Genomic DNA, 23,989 nt, shown 5'->3' with positions numbered 1-23,989 from the left:
AAAGGAGTAGCACTGCCAGGTGATGGAGTATGTTCAGCCTTAGTAGGCTCTATCCAAGGTGGTGGTCGTGACCGTTGTCCTACCTCCCACAGTGTGTGAGCCGTTGGTTGTTCTGACCCTCGGTATCGACAGTTCTTTGGTTGTAGCTGTCTGGTGGTGTTGAGCGGTAGGAACTCAGTGGGGTGGGGACTTGCTCCCTGATGGCCAGTAAACATCCCTGCCGTTCGTTGGCCATTTGCTTACCTTCTTTGGTGAAATAATTGTCTTTTGCCCATTTTTTGATTGGGTTGTCTGTTGTTTCTTACTGATTTGAAGGAGTTCTTTTTATATATTCTGAGTACATATATGTATGGCAGGTTTTTTTGGGGGGGGGTGTTTGCCTTTTCACTTTCTCAGTGGTGTCTTTTAAAAAGCATAATTTTTTATTTTCATGTACCCCAGGTGATCAATCTTTTCAGTAATATTTAATGAGCTTTGTGTTCATGGAAAGATATCATCACGAAGTTGCATGAAGATGTTATCCTGTAAAAGCTTTATTGTTTTATCTTTTACATTTAGATCTGTAATCCATCTGAAACTGATTTTTGTTTATTGTGTGAGATAGGGGCCAGGCTTCCTTTTTTTTTTTTTTCTTCCTTTAAGTGTATGGCTATCCAGTTGTAATTTATTAAAAAAAGCATCCTTTCCCCAGTGTGCTGCAGTGTCATCTCTGTTGTAAATCAAGTGACCGTAAGTGTATGGGTCTGTTTCTGGACTCCCCTCTGCTCCATTGATCTTTTTGTCTCTTTTGCACAAATGCAACTTTATCTAAATTACTGTAGATTTAGTCAGTCTTCATATCTGGTAATTTAAATCCTACACTTGAGCCATTATTCAGTATTGCCTTGGCTAATCTTGACCCTTTGCATTTTCAGATAAATTTTAGAATCCACTAGGCTGTCTTTCCCCAGAAAATGTGCCGGGATTTTAATTGAGGTTGAATTTAATTTGTAGACCAGTGTGGGGAGAAATGACGTCTTTTTAATATTGTTCTTAGAATCCATGAACACAGTATATATAGTCCTCCATTTATTTAGATCTTCTTTAATTTGTCTTAAAATTTTACAGTTTTCTGTTATGTCTTATGCATGTTTAATTAGATATCTCATATTTTTGATGCCATTATAAATTACTAGTATGTAGAGATAGAATTAATTTTTCTGTATTCACTTGCTAAATCCATTTATTTCTAGTAATAATTCTTGTATTTTCTATGTATACACTGTTATGTCTGCAGATAAGTTTCTTTTTTTTTCTTTCCAGTTGCTGTAACCCTTTTTCTTTTTCTTGCCTTATTGTACTGGCTAGGATCTCCAATATAGTGGTGAACAGAAGTAATGAGAATAAATATCCTTGTCTCATTCCCAGCATCAGAGGAAAAGCTTTCACTATTTCACCATTACATATGATATTTACTGTAACTTTTCTTTAATTTTTAAAAAAAATTTATTTATTTTACTTATTTCTTTGGCTACTTTGGGTCTTCGTTGTTGCGTGTGGGCTTTCTCTAGTTGTGGTGAGCAGGGCCTACTCTTCACTGCGGGCTTCTCACTGCAGTGGCTTCTCTTGTTGTGGAGCACAGGCTCCAGGCACACGGGCTTCAGTAGTTGTGGCATGCGGGCTCAGTAGTTGTGGCTTGCGGGCTCTAGAGCACAGGCTCAGTAGTTGTGGTGCATGGGCTTAGTTGCTCCGCGGCACGTGGGATCTTCCCGGACCAGGGCTCGAACCCATGTCCCCTGCATTGGCAGGTGGATTCTTAACCACTGCGCCACCAGGGAAGCCCTACTGTGGCTTTTTTGTAGATATTTTTATGAAAAATTTCCTCTAAGTTTGCTAAGAGTTTTTTAAAATCATGAATTAAAATTATTATATTAAATTTTCTTAAGTATATTTTCTGCAAATTTTAAAACAATCAAGTGATTTTTCTTTTATGTGGTGATTTAACTTTTTAAAAAATTTTGTGATTCTAGAATAATCCCAACCTGATCTTGATGTATTCTCCTTTGGTTGGATTTTATTTGTTAATTTTGTTTAGGATTATTGCATCTGTATTCAAGGTCTGTAATTTTACTTTCTTATACTTCTTGTCCTTGTTGGGTTTTGGTATCAAGGTTATGCTCGTCTCATAAAACAAGGTGGAAAGTGTTCCTTTTTTACCCCCAGAAGAGTTCCTGTGAGATTGGTGTTTTCTTTCTTAGATTTTTTGGAAGAATTGATTGGCAAAACCAGCTGGTGTAGGATTTTCATTAAGGGATGGCTTTTAATTTCAGATTTAATTATTTACATGGAAATAGAATTTTTCTGATTTTATATGTCTTCTTGTGTCTGTTTAGGTAAAGCATTTTCCCCCTGCTAGGAATTTATTCAGGCCACCCAAACTTTCCAATTAGTAAGTGTAAAGGGGTTCATAATATCCCCTTTAAAAGATACTTGATACTGGTAATTTGTGCTTTGTCTCTTTTTCTTAATCAGTCTCTCTAGGGGTTTATCAATTTTATCAGTCCTTTCAAAGAACCAACTTTTGGCTTTACTGATTTTTTAAAAATTTCATATTTGTTCTCTATTTCCTTATTTTCTGCTTCTTTTTCTTCCATTTGCTTTGTGTTTCGTTTGCTATTCTTTTCTCTGGTTTCTTGGGATAGATGCTTAATTGATTTTTAGCCTTCTTTCTTTTCCAGTATATGTGTTTAAGGCTATAAGTTACCCTCTAAACACCATTAGCTGCATCCCACAGATCTGAATAAGCCAAACTTTCATTTATCTTTTATGTAAAAGTATTTTCTAATTTTCATTGTGTTTTTAAAAATTATTATTTAAAAAAATTTTGAAGAAGTGTGTCGTTTAACTTCCCAATGTTTGGGGAGACTTTTCTCGTTATCTTTTTGTTGATTTCTAGCTTAATTCCATGAAGATCCCTATCTTAGTCTTTTTGGGCTGTTGTTATAAAATACCATAGACTAGCTGACTTATAAACAATAGAAATTTATTTCTCATAGTACTGGAGGCTGGGAAGTCCCAAGATCAAGGTGCCGGCAGATTCCATGTTTGGTGAGTCCTGTTTCCTGGTCCCTAGATGTCCAGCTTCTTCTCACTGTCCTCCCCGGGCGGACGGGGGCAAGGGAGCTCATTGCACTTAGGACCTAATCCCTCGCAGAGTCCGTGCCTCCTAATACCATCGCCTTGGGGGGGATGAATTTTGAGGGGGCATAAACTGTCTATCTACTGCAATCCCTAAAGATACCCTGCATTATTTCAATCCTTTGAAATGGGTTGAGCTTTCCTAATGGCCGAATACACATTCATTTTGTTAAGTGTTCCTTGGGCACTTGAAAGCAATGCGTATCAGCGGGAACGCAGTATTCTGTGTGTGTCAGTTAGATCAGGTTTGTTAATCATGTAATTCAGATTCTGGTAGCCACATTAAGTAAAGTAGAAATAGGTGAAATTAATTTTAATATATTTTATTTAGCACAGATATCCAAAATATTATCATTTCAGTGTGTAATCAACATGAAAAAAACTAATGAAATATTTTACGCTCTTTTTTTCGTACTAAGTCTTTAAAATCCGCTGTGCGTTTCCTGCTTGCAGCACATCTCAGTGTGGAGCAGCCACGCTTCAAGCATCACTGCCTCATAGCTGCACGTGACTGCATACTGGACAGCCCCCTTCTACTGAGAGATGCATCTTAAAGGCTCCCACTGTGACGATGAATTTGGCTGTTTCTCCTTTTCTACTTCTCTCCGTTTTTATGTGTTGATATTTTGAGATTACGTTATTAGGTACATTCAAATTGAGAATTCTCCTCGCTAGATTGAACTTGTATCATTATGAAATTTTCCTTTTTATCTCTAGTAACGCTTCTTACTTCAGACACTATTTGACAGTGATATCTGCACATCAGTTTCCTGTCCGTGTTTGCCTGGGTATCTTTTCCTTTCGCCTGATTGTGATCTTGTATCTTAACATGTACCTCTGTGAATAGTGTGTAGTTTTTATTTTGATCAGTTTGATAGTTTTTCTCTTTTAATTAGAGTATTTGCTCTATTTAAATGTAATTGCAGTATTTCAGTTTATAGGTACAGTGTTACTATTTGTGTTCTGTTTGTCCCACCTATTCTGTGTCCTTTCTCTCTTACCTTCTTTGAGAAGTATGAAGTGTTTTTAACTCTGTGTTCCTGTGTCGGTTGTCGGATATACAGTCGCAGACACAGGGCGTGTTTTACAGTTCAGCCTAGGTCCGTGCCTGCCTTTACTGCCCCCCTGACACTGCTGTTTGCTTTGACACTCAAACTGCACTGAACGCCCTCCCACCTCCTGTGTCACTGCTATGATACTTTAACATTTTAGATATATTTTTGGCATTATCATCATTGTTTTGTACAGTTAATATTGTGATTTATTCTCATAGTTACCCTTTTTGTTGCTTTTCACTTGTTTTTTCATATTTCTGTCAGAGACTTCTTTTTCTCGAAGAACTACTTCAGTATTTTTTTAGTTCATGTCTGTGGGTGATGAGTTGTCTCATTTTCCTGAAACGTCTTTATTTTGCCTTCACTTTTTAAAAATAAATTTATTTATTTTTATTTTTGGTTGTATTGGGTCTTTGTTGCTGCACGCGGGCTTTCTCTAGCTGCAGCGAGCAGGGGCTACTCTTCCCCGTGGTGCGCAGGCTCCTCATTGCGGTGGCTTCTTCTGTTGTGGAGCACGGGCTCTAGGCGTGAGGGCTTCAGTAGCTGTGGCTCACAGACTCAGTAGTTGTGGCGCATGGGCTTTGTTGCTCTGCGGCATGTGGGATCTTCCCGGACCAGGGCTCGAACCCGTGTCCCCTGCATTGGCAGGCGGATTCTTAACCACTGCGCCACCAGGGAAGCCCTTATTTTACCTTCACTTTTTTTTTTTTTTTTTTTTTGCCGTACGCGGGCCTCTCACTGCTGTGGCCTCTCCCGTTGCGGAGCACAGGCTCCGGACGCGCAGGCTCAGCGGCCATGGCTCACGGGCCCAGCCGCTCCACGGCATGTGGGATCTTCCCGGACCGGGGCACGAACCCGCGTCCCGTGCATCGGCAGGCGGACTCCCAACCACTGCGCCACCAGGGAAGCCCTTGCCTTCACTTTTGAAGAATGTTTTTGTTGGGTATAGAATTCCAGGTTGGTGGTTATTTGTTTTTCAGCATTTTATAGATGCCAGTCCCTTATCTTCTGACTTCCTTTTTCTGGAAAAGTCAGCTCTCAGTGTTGTTGTGCCATTAAAGGCAGTGCCGTTTTTCCTCTGGGCACTTTAACATTTTCTTTTTGCCTTAGACACCAGAAGAACGAACTGCTGAAAACCAATGTGTGGTTTTCTTTGTTGAGTCAATGGCTTGATTCTTAAACGAACTTTGACCATTATCTTTATAGGTGTTTCTTATTCCCCTTCCTGTCTCTCCTCCACTGTGAGGAGCCCCATTTATATGTACACTAGATCTTTTTAACAGTGTCCTGTGGTGTCTTTTGGGCTCCTTGGATAGACTTTTTTTCCTCTAACTTCTATTTTTTTTTAAAACTAATCCATCCTTCAGTTCATTGATCCTCTCTTCAGCTGTGTCCGATTTGATGTTAAGCCCATAGATTGAGTTCTTAAATTCAATCACTGTTATTTTCAAGTTCTAGAATCCATTTGGATTTTTGGAAAATTTTCCTTTTGTCAAGTATATTTTTGAACAGTTGAAGTTTGCATCTGATAACTCTAGTGTATGGGTCCCCTCCGGATCTGTTTCTATTTCTGTTCTTTTTTCCTCCTGGTCCTATTCGTTGTTACGCCCGTTTTTGTTTTTTTAGTTGAGTGTTGGACATTATGTGTGAAAAACTGTAGAGGTTCTGGGTGATGCTGTCCTCCTTCAGAGTTTCCTGTGACGCAGACCCAGGGTAGGGTCACAGCTCTTGGTTCAGTCGGGGGCTCAGTGACTGGAGGCTGGGAGTCCTTGTAAGCCTCAGGCTCAGCTGCCTTCACCCACCTTCCCGCCCCCCCCAGGGTGGAGCCCTGCAGGGTCTCCTCTGGAAGCTTCCCAGGGCCCCTCCTTGGCAGGTCCTGAGCACCAGGAGGCTTTACTGCAGCTCAGCTGCCCAGCCCGTTTGAGCAGAGTGCTGGGCTCATTTTCTGTGCCCCCCTTTTCTCGGGGAGCTTGGTCCCTAAAGTCCTGGCTGACTTGTCAGGCCTGTACTAGAATGTTTGTCTTCCCAGCCTTATGGAACTGTCCAGAGCTCTGTTAGCTAGTACCCTCTGCTTGCCTTTTCACTGCGTTTTCTTCCCAGAGTCAGCATGGGCAGATGCCCCGAGGGAGGGAGCGCCCCTCTCAGTCTCCCGCTCCCTCACTGGGTTTCCCTTTTCTTTGGAGTCTTGTATCCTCCAGTTTTGGCTGCCTCAGTACCTCTTTGATGCCTTCAGACAGACTTTAAAAATGTATTTTATTTAGCTTTTCTAGTTCTTGGCGGGCTGACCTACAAGCTGCTCACGTACATAACTGGAAGTGGGGGAATAACTGGTGTGCCCTCTCCATCTGAAGCAACACGTAATAGTAAATATATTTGATCATCTCTATTTGATGCAGGAGAACAAGAACCACTGGTCCTTGCTTAGTCCCCACTATTCCGTTTCTAGTCAGAATCCCCAGTTTGCCCATGCTCGGCCACTTGAACTTGGAAAGAGGATGGAGCAAGCGGCCCACTCCCCCGGAGACAGAGGACCTGTACTCTGGCTCCTCTCGCGGCCATTGTCCCAGCCCCGCACTGGTCTCCCCTCTTCCCCTTGCCCTGTGCCAGCCTGGCGGTGATGACGGGCTGGCGGTGGCAGAGGAGAAGGGTAAGGAGGTGGGAGGGGTTATGTGACCTTTGTTCTATGAATTGATCACATGTGGGTTTTCTTTTTCAGTGTTTAAAAAAATTACTGCTTTTAGTCTTCCTTTCAATTTCATTTTAAAGTTGAAAATGAAGATTTTATTCTTAAAGTTGAGTGTAGTGATTTTACAGTCTTTTTGAAAGCAACAGTTGAGATTTTAAAAAGACGTCTCAGAGAACTCCAATATATAGAACCGAGAAAAGAGAATGTGTTCAGGTTGAATTGTGGGCAGAACCCCAAACTGTGCCGCCACCTCTCCCAGAGCTAATTCCTGAGACTGGTGGATATAGGACTCCAAACACCCTAAGGACTAAGGTCCTAAAATCACAACGTAGTCTGCCTGTGTCAGGAGTGTTGGTTGTCACAGCAGAGGTTTGGGCTGAGCGGGGAGCAGTGTAGCCTGTGCCGGGGGATCGGAGCGCAAGGAGGCTGGAAGTGCAGCCCAGCCAGGAGGGTAAGGGGACGGGAGACGATGCGGGACGGAGGGAGGGGTGACACCTGGTGGGGTCTGAGGGGCTGCGGCCGTCAAGGCTCGGGCGGGGATGCCCCTGAACGTCTGCGATGCCCCCTCTACGGCCCCAGTTACCTGGCAGCCGAGGGCTGAGGTCGAGAGGCTCTGGTGGGAAGAATCCCCAGCCTGTCTCAAGCACCGCTGAGTTCACGGCGGGCTCCAGCCCTCCACTGGGGGTTCGCTGTCCGTGCCCCTACCAAGGTTGGGTCAGCGCTGCTGAGCTGGAGTGAGTGAGTCAGGCAGGGAGGACTGACCTCAGAATCAGAGTGAGGTCAGAGTAGCTCAGTGACTCCTCTTCCAGGGTGGGTTCTAGGGATGCCCTTGACTTTAGGTGGGGCCTTTCCAGTGAGCTTTTTCAGTAGGTGGAGGTGGCAAAACCCCTCTCAGAAGACCATGGGTATTTCTAGTGTTTTTGGTTTCTGAAACAGTTAATACTGTATCCTTTCAAAGTAGTGTTTGAGCACGGGCGCCTTCCCCCTTCGGCACACACTCACTGCACCGTTGAGCAGAGCCCTCTGGTCTCCGTGGAGCCCCTTGTGACTGAGTTGGTTCCGGGTTCTGGGCTCCTGGGAGACCGTGGCAGAGGCAGAGCTATATGCGGCCATTTCGTCTCCAGATAGCGGTGAGAGTGGTCACAGTGGTGAGAGTGGGATGGGGTCATAGTGGTCGTAGTGGTCATAGTGGGATAGTGGTCATAGTGGTGATAGTTTTGGCCTCAGTGGGGAAGGATTGACACCATCTGGTTGAAGGTTGTAAGAGGCCATGCTGGTGCTGTGTGGAGGATGGGTGGGGCGGGGCTCGAAGGGATGGGGAAGAAGCCACTGGCGGAGGAGTCATTGGGGTGCATGGGTTGAGCTGTAGAGTCAGTACTTTAGGCAGAAGTTTTAAACCCCTTGACATCACCCGTCTTACAAAGCACAGAACAACGTATGTAATATTTTAATGAAGTATACATACTGCTTATGTGTATAATGTATACACTAATATTCACTGAGCGCCTGTTCTGTGTCAGGCACTGTTCTAGGTGCTGAATACTCAGTATGTAGGAAGGGTCACGTGGCCCAAGATCTCTTTATTTGTGCAAAGAGAAATAGAATGAAAGACTCCGTGTAGTTCAGTTTGACCAAGTTTGACGCGTGGACAGAACCGCAGCAGAAGCAGCGGCTGGTGCTGGGTGTCTGCACAGGAGGACTCGGCCCGGCGGCTTTCCTCACGTTTCCACGACCCTCTGTCCTCCCCACTCTACTGCTTGAGCTCACACACACATCCTCGCCTGGCACACCTCCATTTGGGTGGACTTTGGGCCTCTCGAATTCAGCATGGGCCCAAACCAGCTTTTCCCCACGTCTGTCCCTCCTCCCGAGATGGTACAGTTTTCTGCCGAGTCAGGTGGTCAGAAAGCAAGGAGACCGCTTGTCTCACCCTCCTAGTCTCCAGGCCCTGTAGGAGGCACTTTTCCTGTCTTTCGGACGCTGCCTCTGAGGTCCGCTGGCGAGGTCTGGACCCTCTTCTTCCACCAGGTTGATTCAAGGAGGGGTTGACCCCAGCGACTGCTCTGTCCCCCGCCCCCTCTCTGTCCCGCACCAGCCATACTGGGTTGTAGGTCATTCCTTACAGGAGATGTTCTGTTTTCCTGCAGTGTCTTTGTAAATATGCTGTTCCGTCAGAGAAGAAGGCCCTTGTTCTTACCCTGCCTCCTGCTTGCTAGCTCTTAGCGCTAGCTACTGCTGAGTACTTTGGTAGCTAACTCTTTTGGAGAGCCAGTTTGGCCCTGTGTAGAAAGATCCTCAAAAAACTCATATTCTTCTTTCTTTTCCAGACTACTCTTCCATTTATATTTTTTAGCATGGATTTTGCAGCTAGACAGGTCTGCATTTTACTTCTGTCTACAAATTAACTGCCTGCTGTTAGGCCAGTGGCTTAGCTCTTTCTTCTTTTAAATTAAATTAAATTATTTTTTATACAGCAGGTTTTGGTGGTTTTTTTTGAATTTTTTTTTTGTCTGCGTTGGGTCTTCGTTGCTGCACGCAGGCTTTCTCTAGCTGCGGCGAGCTGGGGCTACTCTTTGTTGCGGTGCACGGGCTTCTCGTTGCAGTGGCTTCTCTTGTTGCGGAGCACGGGCTCTAGGCGCGCGGGCTTCGGTAGTTGTGGCTCACGGGCTCTAGAGCGCAGGCTCAGTAGTTGTGGCGCACGGCCTTAGTTGCTCCGCGGCATGTGGGATCTTCCTGGCCAGGGATCAAACCTGTGTCCCCTGCATTGGCAGGCAGACTCTTATCCACTGCACCACCAGGGAAGCCCAAGGAAATGGTTCTTACCTGGAGGAAACTTACGCATAATGATATTCACAATAACAGCTTTAAATACGATTTACATTTTTTACTGGTTAGAAAATTATAAGAGCAATACACCAGTTAGAAACCATTTTAGAGTATAAATGATGTGTAGTTCGCGTTCCACAGGGGTTTAACATCTCCCACTTTACCTCCCAGCCTTACCTCATTTCCCCCATTTTTGCCCTCACTTTGAGAGGGAACGATTTCTGGTGGTCCCGTTCTTGTGGTGGGAGGTGGGCTCACTGGGCTGAGGCGGTGGTTTCTGACCCCTCTTTGTCTCTCTCTCTGCACTCCCTCCTGCTCCCCAGGGACCTTCCTGGTCACTAGGGGACTTCCTAGGACCTTAGCATCCATTTGGTGTTCCTGCCAAATCACTTCTTTCATTGGAAGTTGCAGAGTGATGACTTCTCCGACTCTCGGTCCTCCTTCGTTTATTAATTGATACTCCTCTTTCAAGAGCATCCCTTCTTATTCTCTTTCTCTCTCAGTCACTGTGGACACTGGATTGGTATTTATTCGGTGTATTATAGTCAGTTTTCATTATTCCTTAGATGCTTATATTGTCCCCCTTGGATTGGCTCCTGTGGCCTTTGCCAAGGCCCTGTTAGTCTTTGAATGTTTCCTTGTTTTCTGGAACAAAAATTTGTCCCAGGCCCACTTTGTGTTTTTCCTGCCTCAGATCTGAAATCATTCCTCTGAGGAGCCCTGGTTCCTTTTCGTGGGGAAGTATTTAGAAATCAGTATCTGGGGGCCAGGTGTGCTCACGTCACAGGGGTTAGCATCTTTTAGGTCCTCCTAGGGAACAGAGCTAGACAAAAATATTCATTTTTTAAAAAACGTGGATTTCATATTGATATTTCCTTAACAAATTAAAATGAAGTCTTTCCCCTTAATTTATTTTCTATTTATAATTCTTGTCTTACACTGTTTTGATTTCTAATGATGTTAGCATTATTTTCTTTATCCTATGATATACATGAAATATTTTCAACATTTTAATACCATATTATTATAATCATCCTGCTGTATGAAGTTTTATAATTTCTTTGCAATTCTTTGGGGTCTTAGAATAAATAAATGTATCTAAATAATATATAGTTAGAATAATGGGTTTTAAAGCAATGTGAAGTAACATAGCCGCACAAATAAAATTTGATATACAGCTCATTTGTTTGTTTATTTTTTTAAAAATAAATTTATTTTATTTATTTATTTTTGGCTGCATTGGGTCTTCGTTGCTGCGTGTGGGCTTTCTCTAGTTGCGGGAGCGGGGGCTACTCTTCGTTGCGGTGCACGGGCTTCTCATTGCAGTGGCTTCTCTTGTTGCGGAGCACGGGATCTAGGCACGCGGTCTCCAGTAGTTGTGGCATGTGGGCTCAGTAGCTGTGGCGCAACGGGCTTAGTTGCTCTGCGGCATGTGGGATCTTCCCAGACTAGGGCTTGAACCCGCGTCCCCTGCATTGGCAAGCGGATTCTTAACCGCTGCGCCACCAGGGAAGCCCTCTTTTTATTCTTAATTTTAGGGTTTGCATTTTTCTTTTGGAGTTAATTTTTTTCGAATACATAAAGCATTTACATGGTTCAAAAATCGGAACTTATAGGAAAAGGCATTCTCAGAAGTCTTGCTTCTCCTGTCTCTGTCCCACCCAACCCTCACAGGTGGGGTGACCATGTCTCCTAGTTTGCGTGAGATGGTCCTGGGTTTTGCCTGTTATCCTGAGCAGTTAGCAAGTGTTCCCTTTCACTCTCAGAAATGAAGCACAGCTGAAGGTTTGTTGCTTGCTAATGCTAATTAGAGAAGTGACAAAATGTTTCTACTTCGTAGGTTTTCCCTGTAGCTGGAAGTGAGCTCTTGGCCCAGTTCTGCAGGCTTGGATAGCAGGTCCTTGGCAGGGAAGGTCCACCCAGAGAGTTCTTACGCTTGGCTTGCAGAGTCTCAGTGTTATTCTGAGGGGGAAATTTCATTTTGCTCTGAAAATAAATTAGGGAGCTTAAAGCATATCTTGCATTTCCAAGTTTTTCTGCTTTGCAAATAGGCTAATTATCCCTTCTGCCTGTGTAATTTTAAACCCTTGTCAGTAGTAACATAATCAGTGATTTCATGTGTGCCATGTCGGTATAAAAGTTTAAGTTCTACTTGAGACTAGTCGATATTTCTGAGCCATTGATCTCTCTTGAAATCGGAAGGTGCTGTTAGAAGCTAGGGCCCGCTCTTCTCCCCACCTTGACAGTCTTTCATGGGAGAACGTGAATGCCAGGTAAGGTCAGGCATCCTCTGTACCCCAAAACAGAAACAGATGTGGCAGGGGAAGAGTATTTCAAATAGTCTGAGTATTAATTTCAATAGTCTGATGTGGTATTTGTTTTCACGCAAATTAAAATCTAAAGGACTTTATTTGTGACTAAGTGTGAAATCCAGTTGAGGCCAAGGGTTAAAGAAGTTCTGTATAGCACTTTGCTGCTTTGTGGCTCAGCTCCTTTCCCTCCACGGCAGACACATGCTGACGGGAGACTGTCAGCACACTGGCGTTTCACCCCTGCACTGTCTGAAGGCATTTTATAAAACAGTAGCGCAGCTCCCTCCTCAAGCCGACAGTGACTTAAACGAAGCGCTTAAAGCGGGCCTGCCGGTGTGCCCCGCATCTCTCACTCGCGGGCCTGTCTCTCTGGGTAGATTCCATCCCACGCCTGCCCCACCATGGACCCCAGGTCAAGGTGGGTGCATTTTCGAGGAAAGCAGTCTGTTCAGGCAGAGTCGGCGGACTTGTGGGCCAGCCTTCCTTCCCTGGTTACTTTTGTCAGTTTCCTCAGAGGTGAGCCTTCAGCGTTGTCATCAGTCAGTGAGGAACAGTAACTGTTTGTTTTTGTTTAGCAAGTATTATACTTAGTGTTGGCCATGTGTTAGGCACTGGCCGGGGGCTGTATGGATGGATGTTTAGGGGGATTAAATGAGGTAATCGCCAACATGTATTGCCTCTAAGCCTTTTTTTTTTTTTTTTTAAGTGAAGTATAGTTGGTTTACAATGTTGTATTAGTTGCAGGTGTACAGCAAAATGATTCAGTTTTACATACATATATATATATATTCTTTTTCAGATTCTTTTCCCATGTAGGTTATTACAAAATATTGAGTATAGTTCCCTGTGCTATACTGTAGGTCCTTGTTGGTTATCTATTTTATATATACTAGTATGTATATGTTAATCCCAAACTCCTAATTTATCCCTCACCCATCTTCCCCTTTGGTAACCATAAGTTTGTTTTCTATGTCTGTGGGTCTATTTCCGTTTTGTATATAAGTTCATTTGTTTCTTTTTTGGGCTGCGCCGAGCAGCCTGTGGGATCTTAGATCCCCGACCAGGGATCGAACCTATGCCCCCTGCAGTGGAAGCACGGAGTCCTCACCACTGGACCGCCAGGAGATTCCTGTATCATTTTTTTTTTAGATTCCGCATATAAGCTATATATGATAGCCTCTAAGCCTCTTTATGTGAATTATCTCACTGAAGCCTCATAATGATACTATAGAGTATACTTTATTTATTTATTTTTGGCTGTGTTGGGTCTTCATTGCTGCACGTGGACTTTCTCTAGTTGCGGCGAGCAGGGGCTACTCTTCATCGCAGCGCACAGGCTTCTCACTGCGGTGGCTTTTCTTGTTGCAGAGCACGGGCTCTAGGCGCACAGGCTTCAGTAGTTGCGGCACGTGGGCTCACTAGTTGTGGCTCGCAGGCTCTAGAGCGCAGGCTCAGTAGTTGTGGCGCATGGGCTTAGTTGCTCTGCGGCATGTGGGATCTTCCCGGACCAGGGCTCGAACCTGTGTCCCCTGCATTGGCAGGCGGATTCTTAACCACTGCGCCACCAGGGGAGTCGCCTATAGAGTATACTTTAAACTACTAGAAAGCAGGATGCTGTTATGTACCCCATTTTATAGACGAAGAAATTGAGGTTGGGGAGCTCCCCAGAGCCCCGTAGATCACAGGTGGTGGTCAGTGTTTGCACCCAGGCAGTCTGACTCCAGGGCTCCTCCCTGCAGGAGGAGATGGGGCCGGCAGGATGCCCCCAATGCCCGTGGGGGTGGTCCTGTGAGTGCCAGGGTTTGCTTCTTCAGCAAAGGGTCTCTGTCCCCGTCGGCTCTGCCTGCGGGCGGCGGGCAGCGCCCAGAACAGGAGCCCTCCAGTGGTCCCCACGGCACCTGCCACCCTGCGGAGCCTCGTGGGGCGAATACGATGGTTTCCTGACACCGTCAGTTGGTTCCTCTAATGCCCAGAATCTTTAAAGTCCTCCGTTCTTAGATGTCTTGTCTAATTCTGTTTCTGACTATTCTTGCGGCTCTTTCACTTGACGAATCCAGGACGTTTAGAGTTTCTCCTTTGCTCCTCATCACCTTCCCAGAAGCTCTCGCCCGCAGTGTGTGCCCAGGGGTCTACGTGTGCTGTGGACGGCGGCCCCGGAGCGCACGTGTCCCTCAGCCAACTCTCGGCCCCTGGTGAGATTCACAGGCACTGAACTGCGCCACGTCTGGGTGGATCACTGCAACGGTGAGCAAGGAAAGAGCTGTGGCTTTGGAACGCAACAGATCAGCCGGCAGTTTGCATGTCAGGGTGTGCAAGGCCCGTCTTCTGTCACTGTCTGTGATGCAGGTAGCTGGGTGGCAGCGCGGCAGAGCCCTGAGACAGCTTCTGATCTGGTTCCGTCACCGGGTCACCTCTTGGAGCCTCTGGTCGCATCTCTGTAGAATGGGGAGGGGCGAGGGGACTCTACCCTGTAGTTCAAAGCCTTATGGAAAGGAGCCTGTCTCTGGAGGGTCTCCGAGGGGCTGGCTCCCCAGGGAGCGCAGTGCCGCCTGGAGCCTCATGTGCCGAGAACCTGCAGCCACACAGGGGTCCGGGGAGGACGGTTGGGAAGCCCTGGGAGCTAGACGGTCTCCACGTCCCTTTGGGCACTGTGACTGTCAGTGTTCTGTAGCTCCTGCACAGCCCTTTACTGTAAGTGGGAAGGAAAGGTCGACATTTGGCTGTGGTTTTCACCGCAGCTGGGGCCGAAGAGTGAGGAGTGATGCGGGGAGCACAGCTGGTCCTGAGCAGACGCTCTGCCCCTCCGGACGTCTCTCTCCCCAGGCCGAGGCCGCGTCCTTTAGCCACTCAACGAGAAACATCCTGGTGCATTTGGATGGGATGGGATTCCTACCGTGAGTGTAAGAATGGAGGTTTTGTGAGAAGGGCAAGGAATCAAATGATGGGAGGGAAATTGCAAGGACTTTCTTCACTGCGTTTGTTTTTGCCTGTGTGGAGGGAGCCGCTTTTTCTTACTGTGTGAGTTGGAGGCCGTGCTTAACTAAGAGCATGAACTCTGGGGCTGGGCCCTCACTTTGCCGCCTGCGCTGAGAGCTGCTTCACAGGCTGCGGTGACGCCACCCTGAGCGTGTCCTGGGCTCCGAGCAGAGCGGGAGGCGTTAGCCGGTGCTCTGCTGAGCAGCGTCAGGGAGGGTGGCGATGATGAGGGGCCCTTTCCTTCTGGGTTCCCAAAGTTACTAGGGGAAAAAAGGAGGCAAGGAAAAAAAAGAAGTTCAAACAGTATCAACTGTAAGATGCACAAAGTAACAGTCTCTGCCTCCATCCAGTGTGCCCAGGGCGTGCGGTGATGTCAGAAAGGCAGTGGCGTTTTTCATGCTCATGCATACTTCTCACTGAGGAAAATGGGTGAAGTTCTGCATTGAGTAAAACAAGCATGCTAAGTTGGGGGGCTTAGTTGCAGACTGCCTGGGTGACCCATGCAGAAAAATAAATGGCTGTGCACACCCTGAGTAGTTCCCAGCGTCTCGGGGAAGGTGGGGGCACCGGGCCTGGAGGCCACGAGCCCTGTCCTGCTGTGCGAGGCTCTGGTGAAGCTGCTTGTCCGGAAACTGCACCTGCACTGCCCACACCATCGCCCGGAGCCTCGGATGCATGACCACCTCTGGGCACCGCTTGTTGCTTCCCGTTCGGAGTCTGGGCTCCAGGCCTGTGATTGGTGGGCCTGGGGCTGTTCTGCACTGTCCCCAGATGTGGGAGAGGCCAGGAGAGCAGGTGGCTGGTGCTTCTGCCTCCTCCTCTGGGTCACATGCCGTTCCTCAAGGACAGACCACTTCCCAGCCGTGGGAAGGGGGCTCCGAGGCTGCGTGGCTAAAATAGATGCCACGTGGCAACAGTATGACCATGCATGTTGACAGTGTCAGAAAACAGCGTGGCGTTTGCTTAGGTGGCGGACAGCGAAGACTCTGCCCGGCTGGGATTTTCAGGGACAGTCGCCACGTCCATCTCTCCTCCGCCCTGACCTGCTGGAGGGAGAAAAGAGCACAGTAAATAGAGATTAAAGTCGGGTGCCCCTCCCGGCGGCCTCCTGTGGCATCACAGAGTCTTTTGCTGTTTTATTCCTGCTCCTGGTTATCTGTGCTCCATTTCAAGGAGAAAGCTCCACAAACTAGAAGCGCTGCCCTCTTGGCGTGCGTAGCAGGGTGCCTGAACGTGACCTGAGCGTAGAAAGGTCCATGGGGGCGAGTGGTGGGTGGTTAGAACAAAGGGTTTAGGTTGGAAAGAATGTACATTCCAAGGTTGTTTTCTTGTGCAAACCAGAGAAATACTTGGTCCCAAAAAAGTTTAACGATGAATTAAGAGATTGCTCGAAAGCACATTCCTGCTGATAGGTTCTGCGCGCTTTGTACAAACCCTTGAGTGTCCGGTGCTTTCCTCTTTGCTTCCCCGCTGAAGTAGTGTTTTCACTATTAATGACTGTTATTGAAAGGGCCGGTGCTGCCAGGAAGTGAGATGTTCTCTGGTGTGCCTGCAGGTGCTCAGGCTATAGCCCGTTTAGTAAGTGACCTCCAGGCTGGCACCCCACCCTGCTGCTCAGACGCTTTCACTGCACTCAACGAAGAGATGAAGGTCTTTGGTGTTGACTTGGAATGCGTGTTTCCTGTGCTTTGAAACGCTACTGGTGTTGCTTCAGTTAACTTCATCTTAAGATTCTCTCACTGGAAGTTTTATAGTAATACTACAGAAAAACAATGTGACACACACAATCCTAATTTAAAGTAACTTTAAAGACTGTCAGTAATGTAGAGGGAGCTCGTGTTCTCGTCTTTGTGTATTTCCCGTGCTCACTGGCAGGCGTTAGGTTCTTTTTTTTCCATGTTCGGAAAACCTCTGTGGAAAGAATTGAGGGAAAGGAAGCACTTGCTACCCAAAGATAGTTGGATAATTATTTTCATTTTATCCTAGTCATGTGCTCGTGACTAGGAAATACATTAAAATCCTAGCCTTCTTCTGCCCCTTTTCTGTAGTCGTGCAGATTCGTTCACTTCTGTGGGCTCGGCATCCGCCTTTTGAAGGTGACTGCCACGGTTGTGTTTTCATCCCCAAGTCTGTGATGCACCTTTCACGCCCCAGCCCCAAGCTTTGTCACATCCTTTAGATGTGACCCAGGCTCTCCTGCTGCGTCTCATATCCAGAGTTGGCGCCGTGCGTCCTCCTTGCTCAGCCTCCGCCTCCCACCTCCCCTCCCAGCTTTCCGTGCCTCGCCTTTCCTTCCCTTCTCACCCTCCAGGACCACTCAGCGCTGCTTCGGTTTTTCTTTCCTAATGCTGTTTTTATTTTTTCCTGTATTCTGGTATCGCTGCTTGGCCCCTCCATGCCTCGAGCCTCCGTGATGCACCCTCTCCCCTTTCCAGTCCCTCCAACACGCTTCTTACAGCTCCCAGGTTAACCTGAACCTTTGCTGTGCGCAGGTTTCTGCAGCACCCATCCCTGGTGGCAGAGGCAAAACCTAAACTCTTTGTTTGGCGCTCACAACTCCACGACCTGGCTTTCTTCAACCTTCCCACACCATTTCCCTCTGTAAATACCCCTTCGTTCTAGCCACACCAGTCTTTTTGCTCCCCTTCCCTCACACCTTGGCCTACACAATTCCCTGCTTGTGGAGTCCCTTTCCCGCTCCCTTTTTTCAAAACCCCACCTGTGTCTCAAGGCCGAGGTCAACCCTGTGAGGTCTGTTCTCACACCTCCAGCGTCTGTCCCATCTCTAGGAGAAGATGGAGTCTGATGCCTGGGGCCGGTGTTACTTTTTATTCCTTTTACCTTTTCTTCAGCTTTTAAAAATGTCATCAGCCTGAAGAAAAACACAGATGAAGTAGTAGGCTTGGGTATAAATCAAGGCCATCCTTGAGGGGGGCAAAAGAAATCACAGAAAGATATCCTGGGGGATATGTAGCTGCCCTCTTTCTTTCCACGTGGTGATGGTGGTGAAGTTATTGGTTGACTGTAACAGTCCCTTCCTTTTCACTAACTGCTGAGTGATTTTTTTCTTGTCCACCCAGTCTTTCCTTCTCTCCACCCCGCTCCCCGCCTGTTTCAAGTCTTCGATCCTCTGCTTACTAACATGTGGCCTTGGTGTTGATACTTACTGTGTTATCTTCCCCTGAAGATAACATATTGTCTGTATTGAGTTCTCAGTCCCAAGCCACTTATTAACTGAGTGACCTTTGCACTTCACTAACCTGCCTGGGCCTGTATTATAATTTGTAAAATGAGGTCATTATGAGCACCTTACTGGGTGGTTGAGAATAAAATGTGATAACATATGTGAAAATACTTTGAAAACCATAAAGCAGCAAACAAAAATAGCGCTATTGCCATTAATATTTACATCTACGTGTACTTAGAATAGCACCTCAGAAATTGCTGGTGTTGTCCAGCTGGTGTTTTCCAGGGCTGCTCACCCTTAGGCCTGTGTTCCTACCCTACTAAGCTTACTAGAGCCACAGAGGAACCCTAATAAAGTACCTTCAGTTACGGTTTTGTAGCTGGCCTTTGTTTCATTCTCAGGTGTCTTCTTGTTAAATTAGAGGGTAAAACTGTTGTAACGGGGGGCTTTTGTCAGACTGGTTTGCAAGACATGAATACACAGACCCACAAAATGTTAAGAAGGTTACAGAGTAGTAATATTTGCTGTCAGAGGTAGTATGTTACTGATTTGTTTCCGTACAAAGCTATTGCCTGAACACTGGTGTGCTGCTAGACCCTTTGGGGGGCTGGGGTTTCAGTAGTGAGGGGGCACGTCTTTCCCCCGAGTAGACTGGGGTCCGCGCAGTGAAGCAGTGGCGGAGGCCTAGGGGAGCCTAAGCGGGAGATGGGTGGTCAAGCCCAGCCCGCGCGACCCCGTGTTCAGCCTGCGGGAGGGTGCGGGGCTGGGCCGGCAGGTCAGCAGGTGGGGAAGGAGGGACGGTGATGGCGGTGCGGCCCTGACACAGTGTGGGGATGGTCCTCGGCACGGGGGTGGGAGGAGGACAGTTGACAAAGGCCTTGAGAGTGTGGCTCCCAGGGAAGTGGTGACCAGGAGCAGAGCTGGTTGTCTGACAGCTTCTGGGGGAGGATGGTGATGGACGGGCAGACTCTGGACAGGCAGAGGGGCGGATCTGCAGGCAGCCGGGACATTTTGTTGACAATCAACCCTTTATCTGTATCATTTCCACCAATCAGCTTTGTGGTCTTCTAGTAGGCAATGTCATTCTTGTTATGAAAGCTGCATGACAGAGAATCAGAAGCCTTTTTCAAGTTCATTTGTACTTATTACTTTCAGCCTTTGCTCTATGGCCTTAAACACTGCAGCATTTGTGTTTCTTTGACTTGTCAGCAGAATTGCAGGAAATGCTATAAACGTAGCCGTAGATACTCTGAGACTACTCATTCTTAAACTTGTATTTCTATTGACTAGGCAGAGTGGAGCCGCAAGAGGAAACCCCTAATAAAGTACTTTCAGTTATGGTTTTATACCGAGACCTTTGATTCACTCCGAGATATCTGTCTTGCATCTGGTGTCTCAGGAAAGCAGCCCGCTCGGTTGTCCTTGGTCTTCTGTGTGCTGAGGCTTGAGCTTTCAGTCGCGGTCCCCCGTGTCTGTTAAAAGGCGGCCATGATTCCCCATAATTGTTTTTTGAGTTCTTTCAGAGTCACATTGTAGCTTTAGAGCAGAGTCAGGTGCAGTGTTAGCTGACCCTGTTGCGTGTCAGAGAGCTTCTCTTCAATAGTACCTGCTGGGAATTTGGTGGAAAATTCTCTTCCTGTCGACAGTGCAGTCTCACAGGGCAACAGAGGAGGTTCTGTCTTACAACGCTTTCTGTGCAGTTGTGTTTGCTGATGCTGTGAGGGCCCTGGAAGGTGGGGCCCGAAGGCCCCTACACCTAACTTGACGTGCCTGGGGCGCTCTAAGTTAGTAAAGGTCACGAAGCCAGTTCACACAGTGCTTAATCACATGCCAAAGAGTTGATTGTGGCTTCTTGTTTGTTTGCAAAACAGAGGTGCTACTAGGAGCTAATGACAAGCCTGAAATATTCTAAAATTGTGACTAAATCAGAAAAACCAGGAGCACACCATAAGCTTTTTCAGGAGACTTGCTAAGCTGTAAACTGTACGGCAGTTCCCGAGCGGTGCCGGGGGGAGCAGCATGATGTCACCTCACCAGAGGAGTGGAGATGCTCCTCAGGTGTGCTGTCCTTCCCCCAGGATGGCATTGGCTTCCTTCTCAAATTCAGCGTGCCTCAAACCCTGATGGCACCCTCCCACCACCCCCAGACATTTCTCTGTGCCATGTTTTGATGGTGCCACCATTGCCAGGAGGCTGCAGCGGGATCTGGAGCTTGGCCGTGGGAGTGACGGGGCAGTGATCCACCTGGTGTCCTGCAGCTGGAGTGCGCCGTGTTGTTTTCTTAACGTAGGTGCTCGGGGATGCCCACATGGTGGTTGGCGTCGATGACTCCCAAATGGCTCACCAGCAGGTGAACCACTGTTGTCCCAGCGAAGAGAAGAAAACATAGTTAAAGGATCTCTCAGAAATGTTTTAAGTCCATGTGATGTGACTGTAGATAGAATATAAGCATATTAGTTATAATAACTTAGCATGCAACTAGAATAAGTAGTTTTATCTATTTATTTTCATAAATACGTAGGACTGAGCCTGAGTCAGAGTTGGCTGTTTAATCTGCATTCCTGAAAGTGTCTGTTAAAGTGGCCAAAAAACTTTTGGCAGTTGTCTTAATGGGAAACTAGGGGGATTGAATTTTACTTGAAATTGCCTTATATTTGGGCATGTATGCTATATATGTAATATTTAAGTAAATAATTTGGATATTCAGGTATATAATCACAGGTTTGCGATTATTTTTACTGTTATATAATAGCATAATATTTTAATTTGCCCTTTATTGCCATGGGGAGGTTAGAAAAGGCAAAGATTCTGGGCTTCCCTGGTGGAGCAGTGGTTGAGAGTCCGCCTGCTGATGCAGGGAACATGGGTTCGTGCCCCAGTTCGGGAAGATCCCACGTGCCGTGGAGCAGCTAGGCCCATGAGCCGTGGCCACTGAGCCTGTGCGTCCGGAGCCTGTGCTCCGCAACGGGAGAGGCCCGTGTACCGCAAAAAAAAAAAAAAAAAAAAAGAAGAAAAGGCAAAGATTCTAAGTGGAGAAATTGTGGTGACATTTGAACAAAATAAATGCTTAAAAATAATTTGTTTTTGCAAATAATGTTTTATGTTTAAAAAGTAGTAGTGCAGTCCTCACCTTGCCCAGGACTGTGAAGGTGACCATGCAGGCTGAACCTGTGCAAGCAGCCTTCCTCATCAGTGGACTTAGTTACAGTTGTTGTGATCTTCTTTTTGTCAGGACATCAAAACCCTGTAAATTATAAAATATACAAAGAGATGCCAAAAGCAGTGAAACTAATATTTCTTTAGTACACTGTAATTTATCACATTAGAAACATTGAGAATTAAATTGCATAACCCTTTGACCCAGCAGGTCTGTTTCTAGGTTTGTACCTTAGAGCAATACAATAGCTCCTTTTTACAATATTTTAAATTATAATCTGTGCTATCATAAAATTATATCCATTTTAAAATGTACCTGAACACATGATTTTAAGAAATCAGTACAATACCCTAATTGTAATATAAAGTGAATTTTAAAAATCAGTTTACAGTGAAGTATTTTGTTATGTACGTGTTTGGGCATGACTGCACTAGAAGACACAAGTCAGGTGTTTGTGTTCCTGCTAACGGATGTTTCGGTGTGAGAGATGATGATCAGAGGCCATTCTATAGGAAAGGATAGGAATGTCAGGATGTATCAGGATAAGTAAAAAACAGACCAGTCTCACTTGTATTTGAGCCAAGAAAAATGAATAACAGTAACTGAAATAAGGAGAATGTGCCGTTCGTGTTACAGATTGTCAGGTGAGAAAATGAGGACGTGTAATAACCTCACGAACGAGCTGAGCCTTCTTTGTAAGAGAAATGTCAGCATAATTCCCCGGCCGTGAGAGGGTCAGGGAGCGAAGGATGCTCCAGAGAACGTGTTACCTCTTGCTCACACCGGGTGCCGGGCTTGCATTCGGTGTCTAGCATAGGAAAAGGCTTTGGAGACTTTGATGTGATAGGCAGGAGGGAAGGAGGATGGATCCAAAAAAGAAAAATTGACACCGAGGTTTAATAACACCCAGGATGGTGGGGCTATAAGGAAACATGTTTTCACACATTGCTGGCCAGTGAGGAATAACTTAACAGTGTATTTTAAAATGATCAATATCCTTTGGCTCAGAAATTCTCAGATTATCCCACAGATGTATTTGGCACACATGCAAAATGATACCTGCGCAGGATTATTTGTCACCGTGTTATTTGTAATAGCAGAAGACTGGAAAAACAAACAAATGTCCATCAGCGAGTGAATAAAAAATAAATTAGGGCTTTTGAATTCATTGGTATGTGCAATCATTGCAGCTATAAAAAAGGAAGAGGACATCATGAACTGATACGGAAACATCTTCAGGTTATATCCTTAATCGAAGAAAAGCAAGGGGAAATGGATGTATTTATTGGCATATATATATATATATATATACACACACACACAATTCTAGATAAGCAAGAAACCCATGACTTTAATTACCTGTTGTGTGGAAGAGCAAACTGGGCTGCAAGGGAGACTTTTCTTATGTATACCTTTATTACTATTTCAAAAATATATATATTTTTTGAAGGTTTGTGTTAAAAAAGCTCTGTCCTAAGCCCCCTTCCATTGCTGCTGCTATTACTGTTTTTTAAAAGCTTGTTACAGCTGAAAAGAAACATCTCTGTGGAAATATGGACTTTACGCTGTTGCTAATCGTGGCTTAGGCAGTCACGGTCAGACAGGCAGTTTCTGGCCTCATACTCTGAAGACGGTTTCTTTATGATTCAGTAGTGTCTTGGGACACGCATAGATCTGTGAAATGAGATATTTGAAGTTGAAAACTGCTTTATACTCTAGTAAGCATGAGTAGTGCTAAAAACCACATAACCGGCTTTATTGGGAAGTTTGAAACATTATATAACTACAAACTGGATGTTAACATACTTCATATTGTGTTCTCATTTTGTTATTTTCCAGTGTTTTAGAACTCAGAAGGTACTCATTCCTATTTGAAAGAAGGATTTCTGCCCTTGATTTTTTTTTTTTTTAACATCTTTATTGGGGTACAATTGCTTTACAATGGTGTGTTAGTTTCTGCTCTATAACAAAGTGAATCAGTTATATATATACATATGTTCCCATATGTCCTCCCTCTTGCGTCTCCCTCCCTCCCACTCTCCCTATCCCACCCCTCCAGGCTGTCACAAAGCACCGAGCTAATATCCCTGTGCCATGCGGCTGCTTCCCACTAGCTATCTACCTTACTACGTTTGTTAGTGTGTGTATGTCCATGACTCTCTCTCGCCCTGTCAAAGCTCACCCTTCCCCCTCCCCATATCCTCAAGTCCGTTCTCCAGTAGGTCTGCGTCTCTATTCCCGTCCCACCCCTAGGTTCTTCATGACATCCTCTTTTTTCTTAAATTCCATATATATGTGTTAGCATACGGTATTTGTCTTTTTCTTTCTGACTTACTTCACTCTGTATGACAGACTCTAGGTCTATCCATCTCATTACAAATAACTCAATTTCGTTGCTTTTTAAGGCTGAGTAATATTCCATTGTATATATGTGCCACATCTTTTTTATCCATTCATCCGATGATGGTCTGCCCTTGATTTTTTTTACTTCATTGGTTTGATTCTCCCTCAACCCCCAGGCTCAATTTTTTAAATTTAATTAGAATATCTTCGCCTGTGATATTTCACTGACATTATACACTTGTTTCTAAAACATATGAAATATGCATTCAT

The 23,989-nt window shown here is 45.8% G+C and overlaps 1 protein-coding gene across 7 annotated transcripts in view; it reads left to right on the top strand.

Annotated features, from left to right (window-relative positions):
* Positions 1-23,989, top strand: part of PPFIA1 (PPFI scaffold protein A1) — an 88,321-nt gene that overhangs the window by 3,691 nt on the left and 60,641 nt on the right. For 3 of the 7 annotated variants that reach the window (XM_089914355.1, XM_089914351.1, XM_089914352.1), the window contains one exon: positions 3,019-3,087. The exons of 3 other annotated variants lie outside the window; for them this stretch is intronic. In XM_089914355.1, coding sequence (XP_089770481.1) covers positions 3,019-3,087 — 69 coding nt within the window. The remainder of the gene's footprint in view (positions 1-3,018; positions 3,088-23,989) is intronic. One more of the 7 variants, XM_089914358.1, reaches the window with a different exon arrangement.

Source organism: Delphinapterus leucas, chromosome 7 (assembly GCF_059928025.1).
Source record: "Delphinapterus leucas isolate spDelLeu-1000000601 "Yukka" chromosome 7, BTC_Dleu_Yukka2, whole genome shotgun sequence".
NCBI lineage: Eukaryota > Metazoa > Chordata > Mammalia > Artiodactyla > Monodontidae > Delphinapterus > Delphinapterus leucas.
Note: the sequence above shows the minus strand (reverse complement) of the source record. Positions and strands in the feature narration are given on the sequence as shown.